Source organism: Microcaecilia unicolor, chromosome 10, assembly GCF_901765095.1.
Source record: "Microcaecilia unicolor chromosome 10, aMicUni1.1, whole genome shotgun sequence".
Classification (NCBI taxonomy): domain Eukaryota; kingdom Metazoa; phylum Chordata; class Amphibia; order Gymnophiona; family Siphonopidae; genus Microcaecilia; species Microcaecilia unicolor.
Window position 1 is genome coordinate 1,259,813 of NC_044040.1, and position 12,132 is coordinate 1,271,944.

The 12,132-nt window shown below is 44.1% G+C and overlaps 1 protein-coding gene across 1 annotated transcript in view; it reads right to left on the reverse strand.

Annotated features, from left to right (window-relative positions):
- CACNA2D1 (calcium voltage-gated channel auxiliary subunit alpha2delta 1) overlaps positions 1–12,132 on the reverse strand; it is a 578,231-nt gene that overhangs the window by 289,989 nt on the left and 276,110 nt on the right. Inside the window, exon 6 of the mRNA XM_030217110.1 lies at positions 2,411–2,540. Coding sequence (XP_030072970.1) covers positions 2,411–2,540 — 130 coding nt within the window. The remainder of the gene's footprint in view (positions 1–2,410; positions 2,541–12,132) is intronic.

A 12,132-nucleotide genomic window follows, 5' to 3' on the forward strand; every position in this document is an offset into this window, starting at 1 on the left:
TGATTACACTCTATGCTGTTTATTAAAATTTTTTATTGTATATTGTGTTTACATTGTAATGTAGCATACTATCCACCTTATAATTGAAAGAGAAAAACACCTAGATTTCGACCCAAATCGGGAGATAGACGTTTATCTCACAAAAACGAATAAATCGGTATAATGGAAAGCCGATTTTGGACGTTTTCAACTGCACTCCATCGCGGAAGCGTACAAAGTTGATGGGGGCGTGTCGGAGGCGTGGCGAAGGCGGAACTGGGGCGTGGTTATCGGCCGAGGAGAGATGGGCGCCTTTCGTCGATAATGGAAAAAAAGTATGCGTTTGTAGCTAGAATTTAGGGCACTTTTCCTGGACCCTGTTTTTTCACGAATAAGGCCCCAAAAAGTGCCCTAAATGACCAGATGACCACCAGAGGGAATTGGGGATGACCTCCCCTGACTCCCCCAGTGGTCACAAACCCCCTCCCACCACAAAATATGCCGTTTCACAACTTTTTATTTTCACCCTCAAATGTCATACCCACCTCCCTGGCAGCAGTATGCAGGTCCCTGGAGCAGTTGTTAGGAGGTGCAGTGGACTTCAGGCAGGTGGACCCAGGCCCATCCCCCCCTACCTGTTACAATTGTGCTGCTTAATGCTTAGTCATCCAACCCCCCCCCCCAAAACCACTGTACCCATATGTAGGTGCCCCCCTTCACCCCTTAGGGCTATAGTAATGGTGTAGACTTGTGGGCAGTGGGTTTTGAGGGGGATTTGGGGGGCTCAACACACAAGGGAAGGGTGCTATGCACCTGGGAGCTCTTTTACCTTTTTTTTTTGTTTTTGTAAAAGTGGCCCCTAGGGTGCCCGGTTGGTGTCCTGGCATGTGAGGGGGACCAGTGCACTACGACTCCTGGCCCCTCCCACGAACAAATGCCTTGGATTTATTTGTTTTTGAGCTGGGCGCTTTCATTTTCCATTATCACTGAAAAACAAAAACGCCCAGCTCACAAATTGTCGAATAAAACATGGACGTCTATTTTTTTCTAAAATACGGTTCGGTCCGCCCCTTCACGGACCCATTCTCAGAGATAAACGCCCATGGAGATAGACGTTTTCATTCAATTATGCCCCTCCACGCCATACTTTGTATTGTTTGAATATTTTTAATGCTGTAATTGTCTATAGCTTATGTTTGAATTGTTCTTGCTGTACATCGCCTTGAGTGAATTCCTTAAAAAAAAAAACCCAGTAAATAAATTTGAATAAATAAATAGATAAAAAGAGGAAGGAAGGAAGGTAACAACAGAAGGAGAACAGGGTGAGAGGAAGTCCTAGAGGGTAAATGTCAGACAATCCTGGAGGTCAGCTTCAGGGGTTGAATGCTTCTTTGAACGACCAGGTTTTAAAATCAGCATTGAAGCTCTTAAATGACAAGTTATCACAAAGTGAAAGGGGAAGGTTGTTCCAAATGAAAAGCGCCAGAAAGTGAAAAAGCAGTATGTCTAGTGGATTCAAATTTTGCTGCCTTCGGTTTTCACAAGACTAGGCGGTGATCATTAAGGGAACGTGGAACCCTGTGGGAGAAATAGGGTATGGTAAGATTTGACAAGTAATCTGGAATCCTGAGATGAAAAGCCTTTAAAATGAGTATTGCAATTTTGTAAATAATCTTCTGTTTGATTGGTAATCAATGATGGTTTTTGAGCAAATGTGTTATGTGAGCTGTGCGACGGGCATGGCAGAGTAATCTGATAGCTATGTATTGAAGCGTTTGGAGTTTTTTCAGGAAATACTGGGGCAGGCCTGAAAAACAATATTATAATAGTCTAGTCTTGACATAACAAATGAGAATAGGGTTGGCAGTGGGAGTCCAGCTGCAGTAGAGATGGATGCCCCCTGAGATCACGGTCAGTGATTTTGGGCCTGGCAGCAAGAAGGCTCCTGGAATCATGGCCAGTGCTTGGGTTCCAGCAGCCCCCTGCAAGCAGAAGAAAGGTCCATGCAGATGCCATCCATGTGAATATCCATAGAGTGAAAGTACAGACCATGAAACATTCTTTCATGCTAGTCAGTATTTCATAAGACATTTTCACACGTTCTTAGTGTCTAAACCCAGTTGAATCTGTGCTAGAAACATCCATTTGTCATTTATCAGGCGTTATAGTTGTCTTGGTACACACCATCAAAAACAGACTTTTATGAGATATTTTTTCATTCACCCATGTTTTATCTACTCACAAATAAAGGTAGGAACTTTTGACCTATCCTTAAATAAATTGTGATATTCTGTTTATACCGTTCAAAGTTTGGCAACATTTCTGTAAAATCAATGCGATACAAAAGTATGAAGAAATGCAAATTCCTGATAACTTCTTTCATGCGACTGAGAGGCCGCTGATGTTATAAAAGCTTGTAATGGCTACTTACAGCCTTCGTATATATCTGTGGGTATATGTACTGCAGCATGCTGGTAAGAGGTCTGCCGTCGAAATATAGGATCCTTCTCAAACACAGGTTTGATCCTCTGTCTGTCAGAGCTGCTTTCATTCTTCTCAGGCTATAAATAAAAAAACATTTAAGAAATTAAATATTATGCATCTAATCTGATTTATAAGAGATAACTTTCCCCATTGTTATTGAATGGTAGATATCATTTATCAATTACTATTTTATAGCCCCTATTCAGAAATATAATAAGCTTAAAGAAGGGTTAATGTGTTTGGATTTATTATTTTTAATCCGCCTTTGTCCAAGGCAGCTTACAAAAGTACACACAAAGTCATGTAAACAGATCCATAAAATCTAGTAAATACACAATGACATGATACGCAATTATCCCAGCAAAAGCATCCAGGCCCTTTAGGTTACCTAGTTAAGTAGAACAGTCTAATGCTTAGTAAGCCAGACCACATGAAAGGTAACGTCCAGGTCCCTTAGGTAATCAAAAAACAAGCATCATCGGATAAATAATATGTTTGTTAACATGGGATCTATTTACTAAATAATAAGGGTAAGGGAAGTACAGATAATGCATTTGATATATAACATGGGTAACATGTGCATGAACACCTTACACTTTTGAGTTCCTAGAGACATCAGCTAGAGTAAGCAAATAATGTCTGATGGAAGATTGTATTTTTGTTTTTATTTGAAGAGGTGGTTTTGTTAAAGCTTAAGCTCTATCCTGTAAAGTCTCCAATGTTCGGAGCTACAGAACGACACCCATTACACACAAAAGCCCTAACATACAATGAAAAAGTCCCATAATAGAAAGTTCCTTCTCCTGGAGGACCCTATTTTCAATGGCATTAAGCTAACCAAAGAACCCGAATTATAGCTACGTCATGCAAGGTTCCACTTTAGGAGTTATGGACCAAGAAAGGGATCTGGGTGTCGTCGTCGATAATACACTGAAACCTTCTGCTCAGTGTGCTGCTGCGGCTAGGAAAGCGAATAGAATGTTGGGTATTATTAGGAAAGGTATGGAAAACAGGTGTGAGGATGTTATAATGCCGTTGTAGCGCTCCATGGTGCGACCGCACCTTGAGTATTGTGTTCAATTCTGGTCGCCGCATCTCAAGAAAGATATAGTAGAATTGGAAAAGGTGCAGAGGAGGGCGGCTAAAATGATAGCGGGGATGGGACAACTTCCCTATGAAGAAAGATTAAGGAGGTTAGGGCTATTCAGCTTGGAGAAGAGACGGCTAAGGGGAGACATGATAGAGATATGTAAAATAATGAGTGGAGTGGAACAGGTGGATGTGAAGCGTCTGTTCACGCTTTCCAAAAATACTAGGACTAGGGGGCATGCGATGAAACTGCCGTGTAGTAAATTTAAAACAAATTGGAGAAAAAGTTTCTTCACCCAACGTATAATTAAACTCTGGAATTTGTTGCCGGAGAAAGTGGTGAAGGCGGTTAGCTTAGCAGAGTTTAAAAAGGGGTTGGACGGTTTCCTAAAGGACAAGTCCATAAACCGCTACTAAATGGACTTGGGAAAAATCCACAATTCCAGGAATAACATGTATAGAATGTTTGTACGTTTGGGAAGCTTGCCAGGTGCCCTTGGCCTGGATTGGCCGCTGTCGTGAACAGTATGCTGGGCTCGATGGACCCTTGGTCTTTTCCCAGTAAACCGCTACTAAATGGACTTGGGAAAAATCCACAATTCCAGGAATAACATGTATAGAATGTTTGTACGTTTGGGAAGCTTGCCAGGTGCCCTTGGCCTGGATTGGCCGCTGTCGTGAACAGTATGCTGGGCTCGATGGACCCTTGGTCTTTTCCCAGTATGGCATTACTTATGTACTTATAATGTACTCTAATCTGGAATTTATATGCCGCTGAATCCGGTGAGGTACAAAGAGGATTGCAAACAGTCAGTAAATTAACTGTATATATATATATATATATATATATATATATATATATATATATATATATATATATTTATATATATATATATATAATAAAATGATTCAACATAAGAATTTTTGACTTAAAGTTTTGAGAGTGCACCAAAAGAGAGACTAAGAATTTATATATGGTGCCATGTGTCTCCACTAAAGGTAAAAGGGTTTTAATGGGTAGGATGCCCCTCTTTTCTCCCAAAGAAACTACAACACAACACTTCTGTAAATTGAATTTTCTTAAGCTTTTCCATTCCTCTCTTATCTGTGACCTTCACAGAAATCCCCTTGGCCAGAGCAAACTTTATATTGTGAGCCAACTGGGGACAGAGAAAGTGTCTCTATGTAAACCACTTTGGTTGTACCACAGAAATGGCCTGATAGTCAAATACAAGACCCTTATCCCTTACCTCTTCTTTATTCCCTCCTCAAAAAAAAAAACTTTTCCCTCCTCCTCTCAAAGATAGGGGTCCTTTTTCCAAGCTGCAGGAAAAAGGGCCTTACGCTAGTGGCAGGGACCATTTTTCCCCATATATCAGGACCCTTTTTACCGCAGCGGGTAAAAAGCCCCCAGACAAACATGGCCATTTCATAAGAGGATTCTTATTGCATGGCTGTCCCGTTCCGGGCCCTTACCTGGCACTCCGCGGGCCGGAGCGGGAGGCTGGGGCGCCCGGGGAGCGCGGGTCGACGGGGAGGGGCGGCCACGGGGATCGCGGCGACTACGGGTTGCTCCGAGGCCGGCGACCCAGGAGAACCAGCGCCGGCCTCGGAGAAGAGGATCCGCCGGCCAAGATGGCGGCGCCGGCGGCGGCGTCCTCCTCGCTGCAGCAGGACCAGCGAGGAGGCTCCGCCCACACGCGCCGGATTGGCGCTTCCCCCTAGGAACTCCGCCCATTGGACGGAGGGACCAATCCGGGTCCCGCTGCAGGCTGGGGCACCAAGGATTGGCCACAGCTGTTCCCCAGCCAGGACGAGCGGGGGATTTAAACGGAAGCATGGAAGGGAACCAATGCTTCCGTTTTCTTGTTTGAAGCCATCCTGCGAAGCTTTCCAAGCCTGTGTTTGTTCCTCGTGACTGCTAGCCGTCCAGCTAGCGAATTCCAAGCCTGTGTTTGTTCCTCGTGACTGCTAGCCGTCCAGCTAGCGAATTCCAAGCCTGTGTTTGTTCCTCGTGACTGCTAGCCGTCCTGCTAGCGAATTCCAAGTCTGTGTTTGTTCCCCGTGACTGCTAGCCGTCCAGCTAGCGAATTCCAAGCCTGTGTTTGTTCCTCGTGACTGCTAGCCGTCCTGCTAGCGAATTCCAAGTCTGTGTTTGTTCCCCATGACTGCTAGCCGTCCAGCTAGCGAATTCCAAGCCTGTGTTTGTTCCTCGTGACTGCTAGCCGTCCTGCTAGCGAATTCCAAGTCTGTGTTTGTTCCCCGTGACTGCTAGCCGTCCAGCTAGCGAATTCCAAGCCTGTGTTTGTTTCTCGTGACTGCTAGCCGGCCTGCTAGTGAATTCCAAGCCTGTGGTTGTCCCTCGTGACAGCTAGCCGTCCTGCTAGCCATTTCCAGGACTGTGTTTGTTTCTCATGCCAGCTAGCCGTCCTGCTAGCCATTTCCAAGACTGTGTTTGTTTCTCATGCCAGCTAGCCGTCCTGCTAGCCATTTCCTAGACGGAGTCTGCCCTTCAGAACAACTAGCCGTCTCGCTAGTACTTGCCACTTCAGCACACGTTCCAGTTGTCAGCTAGCCGCCCGTCTAAGCCACGTTACCAAGGACTCTGTATCCACATCCAGCCAGGCCAGCCGTCACCCCGTGGTTCCAGCAGTCCTGCTGGCCGCCTGCAGCTGAGGGCTCAACCCTCGGTGAACGGCGGTCGCCGCGGGTGAAGAGTCGGGGTGCTCGGTTATCTTCTGGGCCTAGTGGAGCTCGGGAGAACTCGAGAGCTCACCTACACCAGAGTGGCATCAGGGCCGCGACAATGGCCATGCTGCGGGGAGCCCTTATCACCACCCACTGAGGTGGTGATAAGGGCTCCTGCGTTAACCCGACATGCGTTTGGGACAGAACTACCATCGGCGGCTGCATTGGGCTGGTGGTAGTCCTGATTTAGCGTTCAGTAAGTCCAATGATGCTTTGTAAAAGACCCCCCCATAGGTTGTTATGGAGGTGAGAAAAAAATATGTTTCACTGACAGCAGACACGGTCATGTCACCACAAAACTGACATAGAAGTTTCACACACAAAATGGCAGCCTGTTTAGCACACATGTACTGTGTCTTATTAGAAACCTCTTTATAAAGGGGTTTCACCTGAACTTCCAAGAATTTCAATTTAAAATAAATCAAAAGAAAGAACTACCATCTTATGTTGCTCTGTTCATTTACAAAGTAATACAACTCTCAGGTTTTTACAAACACAGTACCAGAAAAATCTTCCTCTCTGGTCTTCAATCATACTCATTACAGCAGTAATTCTCACTCCTTGGGATGGGCGACCCTTGGCTCTCTGAATCTCAGATATTATCCAGGTGGGAACCACCAGCAGGTAGAAGAGGGATTCTCATTTCAAACACATCTACCTACCTTACTAAGTCCCTTGCAACAGGATGTATAATTCCCTAGTCAGGTAATGGGATAAGAGCAAAAAAGGAAAACTTTCACAGCAGGAATAACTGAAAACTGAAGATCATCTTCTTGACTGTTGGGGTTTGACTTCTAAACGTTTACGTTACGTTTGCACTTATTTCTTTGTGCATTGTCTCTTTCATAGTTATAGTGTCGTAGAAATCACCAGGGAACATCTTGAGAGAAAGACTAACCCAGAGGTGGTTGGGACCCAGTCGGTGGGAGGAGGGTGGTGGTGCAGAGCACAAGTGGCAGGTACAGGTGAACCTGAGCTGTTCTGGGGATAGACCCTCTAAGTGGCAGCATGGTTAGCCCACGGCAAGTGGCTAGGCATTTCTTGACAGTACTGGAGGCAGTGGAGGATTAGGTGACCTGCCCAAGATCACAAGAAGCAACAGTGGGATTTGAACCGACCACCTCTGGATATCAAGATTGGTGCTCTAACCACTAGGCCACTCCTCCGTGATGCTCATATTAGCCCTCTCCTCAAGTCATTTCATTGGCTCTCTGTTTCTGCATGCAATTGAAACTCCTCTTATTGACTTAATCGCATTAACTCTGCAGCTCCTCAGTACCTCTCCACTCTTATCTCTCCCTACACTCCTCCCCCGGGAACTCCGTTCAGTGGGTAAATCTCTGCAGCTGCATCAAAGTATCTAGTCTACCCAATTTTTACCAATCTCCTAAGCTTTCTAAGCAGAATAGCATAGTTGTACAAAAACAAGGTTCCACATTCATATACCCCTATTATAATCTCAAAATTTGAAGGTTTTAGGGACTTCGGATCTGAGCACTTATATTTTTTACAGGACCTCTTCTTTTGTGCCTGCAAAATTGCAGCGAGATGGAGTTCACTTTCTGTGTAATGAATTAATATTGTCAACCTGAAAGAAATTCATTGCCTTTTGTATTTCTAACACAATCAATTTGCACAGCTAATGCCCCTTTTCTGTTCATCTTTTTTTCTACTGGAAAGGAGTCAACAACGAAAGATTAAATTTACAATAATTGAGCAACGGCACTTCAGTTGAATTGAAACCAAACAAGTCTATTTACTGCACAAGAGAGACACAAAATACAATTGTTGGGAATTTGACAATAGATTGCCTAACCCAAGGTAGATATCTAATTTCAACTAAAACTAATGGGTTAATTAAGTTTGAAAACAGAGCCACACAAGATACAAAAAGTATAAGTATTTCGATTCAAAGTAAAACATAACTGACTCACACACACAAAAAAAGCTAAAAAATGCATGTGAAGAGAAAGTAACCTTCAAAGAGCAGCATCGATAACCCTTACAATAAAGGGTGGGGGAGGAGGGTTACCTACACAGGGCAGCAGCTATAACCTTTACAATAAAAGGGGGAGGATACCCTGCATGCAGCAGTATATAAAACCCTTACAATAAGGGGGGGTATCCTGCATAGAACAGCATATATAACCCTTACAAAAAAGAGGGGACGGTGCCCTTCACTCTGCTTGGGCTTCAGCATGAAACAAAGAAAGGTGGGATATCGGAAGAGTTTAACTTTTGGAGAAGCATTTCAAAGTAATGGCTGAACAGCCATACCTATTATAGCATGTAACCCCTCACCAAACACAAGGCCCACCCCAAGCACTGCCATACTAGGACAGACTGAAGGTCCATCAAGCCCAGTACCCTCTTTCCATCCGTGGTCAATCCAGGTCACAAATACCTGGCAAGATCCCAAAAGAGGAAAACAGATTTTATACTGTTTATTCTAGAAATCTGCAGTGGATTTTCCCCAAGTCATTTTAATAATGGCTTAGGGATATTTTTTTTTTTAGGAAATTATCCAAACCTTTTTAAAACCCTGCGGAGGTAACTGCTTTTAACTTATTCTCTGGGAACGAATTCCAGAGTTTAATTACAGAATAAATATTTTCTCCGATTTGTTTTAAATTTACTGCTTAGTAGCTTCATTGTGTACCCCCTAGTCCTACTATTTTTAGAAAGCGTAAACAAGCCATTCACGCATACCCGTTCCACTCTACTCATTATTTTATAAGCCTCTATCATATCTTCCCTCAGACGTCTCTTCTCCAAGCTGAAGAGCTGTAGCCGCTTTAGCCTTTCCTCATAGGGAAGTTGTCCCATCCCCTTTATCATCACCTTTCTCTGTACCTTTTCTAATTCCGCTATATCTTTTTTGAGATACAATGACCAGAATGGCAGACAGTATTCAAGCTGCGATTGCACCTTGGAGAGATGCAAAGGCATTGTAATATTCTTATTCAGGCTTGTTCTCTAATTGCTTTCTCAGCTGCTGTTGCACACTGAGCAGAGGGTTTCAACGTATCATCAACAGTGATACCTAGTTCCTTTTCCTGGATGACGACTCCTAATCAGGAACCTTGTATTATATAGTTACTAGGAAAAAATGCCCGTTTCTGAGCGGAATGAAACGGGCGCTAGCAAGGGGCCCCCTCCCTCCATCCCTCGAAGCTACTTGCCTTGTTCGCTGTGGGCCGTTTTGGCCCTGGAGTGTCAATAGCTCCGCCCTCGACGTCATGACGTTTTGACGCGAGGGTGGTGCAGACACTCCAGGGCACACCAGATATCTCGGGCGCCTCAACTTCCATGGAGGCTTCAGAACATTGGGGTTGCCTTTTATATATATAGATAGTTTGAGTTCCTCTTTTCTACTGCTACTGACCTGAATTAGGTGTTAATTAAAGTGTGAGGAAGTAGAAGTTTTGTAACGGTTATTAAGGGTAATAGGATTACTGAGTTAGCTTGAAAGGGTTTGTTTGAAGTAATCCCCTTAGATTCAAAACTATATAAAGAGGAAAGGTCCCACTTAACTTTCTTTCTGAGAAGTTCTGAGAGAAGAGGACAATTCTCTGGTAAGTGAACATTATTTTGCTCTGTGCTTTGGAAACTTAAACATTGGGGTTTAAAGGAGGAATTGTGCCTTGGAAACGTAAAGATTAGGGTTTAAAGAAGGAATTATAGGTTATTGATTGGCAGAGTAAAAAAAAAACAACAAATTTATCAATTAGTCTCCATACCCTTTTTACTCTAGTTTTAAAACTTGAACTTTGTACCACAGTATTAACAGATAGCCTCTAACAGGCACAGCAGGGCCTAGTTCAGTGTCTTTGGGGGGGGGGGGGGGGAGAGAAGAAGCATTATTAACTAGTATCCATAGTGAACAACCATTTCCCCATAGTTTTAAACTGAAACTTTTTCTAGGGGTAGAAAATTAACTGCCAAAGAATATTAAAAAGTATAGTAGTACGGCTCAAATTTTGTCCTAAAAAAATTATTTTCTCTTTTTTGGCTACTGGAGAGGTAGCACTGCTACTGACCTGAATTAGGTGTTAATTAAGGTGTGAGGAAGTAGAATATTTGCAAACTTTATTAAGGGCAATCAGATTACTGAGTTAGCTTGAACTTTCTGTTACAGCCTACAACATTAACAGATAGCCTCTAGAACTACTACTACTACTACTTAACATTTCTAGAGCGCTACTAAGGTTACGCAGCGCTGTACAATTTAACAAAGAGAGACAGTCCCTGCTCAAAGAGCTTACAATCTAATAGACAAGTGAACGGTCGGTCCGATAGGGGCAGTCAAATTGGGGCAGTCTGGATTCACTGAACGGTAAGGGTTAGGTGCCGAACGCAGCATTGAAGAGGTGGGCTTTAAGCAAAGACTTGAAGATGGGCAGGGAGGGGGCTTGGCGTAAGGGTTCAGGAAGGTTGTTCCAAGCATAGGGTGAGGCGAGGCAGAATGAGCAGAGCCTGGAGTTGGCGGTGGTGGAGAAGGGTACTGAGAGGAGGGATTTATCCTGTGAACGGAGGTTACGGGCGGGAACGTAAGGGGAGATGAGGGTAGAAAGATAGTGAGGGGCAGCAGACTGAGTGCATTTGTAGGTAAGAAGGAGAAGCTTGAATTGAATGCGGTATCTGATCGGAAGCCAGTGAAGTGACCTGAGGAGAGGGGTGATATGATTATATCGGTTCTGGCGGAATATGAGACGTGCAGCAGAGTTCTGAACAGACTGAAGGGGGGATAGATGGCTAAGTGGGAGGCAGCAGAACCTAGTTTAGTCTTCAATCCCATCATCATCCCCAACTCCTGCCCACCCCTTGCACAACTATTCATTTATAGTTAGGTATTCTAATTAGGATAACAAGGGAGGAGTGCTCTTATAGAGTTTTAATCACATTTCATTACCTTCTAAGAAGAAAACACTAAATAAAACACACAATATACCATATAAGCTAAAGACTTTTTTTTTTACATTACACTAATATCCTTAATGCCTTAACAAGTTTTAAATTATTGAAAAACTCAAACATACTAAGATGGAGACAGCAGTCCAGCAGCGAGAGGGGTGCTATCCAGTTTTTTGCAATGAGTGTCACATGTATGATTATCTCCCAGTTGGTGAGTGGTTTTATGTGTGTGCCTGATGCAAAGAGCTAATAGCTCTCAGAGAATGAATAAGTTCTCTTGAGGCTAGAGTAGCAGACTTGGTGGAGCTGAGGGAGACAGAGAGGTACATAGAGGAGACCTACAGGGATGTTGTTTGGCAGCCTTTGTGCTGTCTTGGAGGAAGGAGGTCTCCTAGAAGGACAGCATCACCCTGGTAAAGTAGAAAGTTCTCCTGTACCCAGGACCTGCTCATCAGGGGATGCACTATCCTCTTGCACTGAGGTTGTGTCTCCAAGAACTTCTGCCCAGGCAGGAAGGGTTAGGACAGCTGTTGTAGTTGGTGAGTCTATCATTAGACATGTAGGTAGCTGGGTGGCTGATGGATGTGAGGATCGCCTGGTCCCTTGCCTGCCTGGTGCGAAAGTGGCAGACTTCATGTGTTACCTAGACAGGATCTTAGATAGTGCTGGGGAGGAACCAGCTCTTTTGGTACATGTGAGTACCAGCAACATAGGAAAATGTGGGAGAGAGACTCTGGAAGCCAAATTTAGGCTCTTAGGTAGAAAGCAGAAGTCCATATCCTCCAGGGTCGCATTTTCAGAAATGCTCCCTGTTCCACACACGTGACCCAAAAGGCAGGTAGAGCTCCAAAGTCTCCATGTGTGGTTGAGACGATGGTGCAGAGATGAGGGATTTAGTATGATAGGTACTGGGTGACA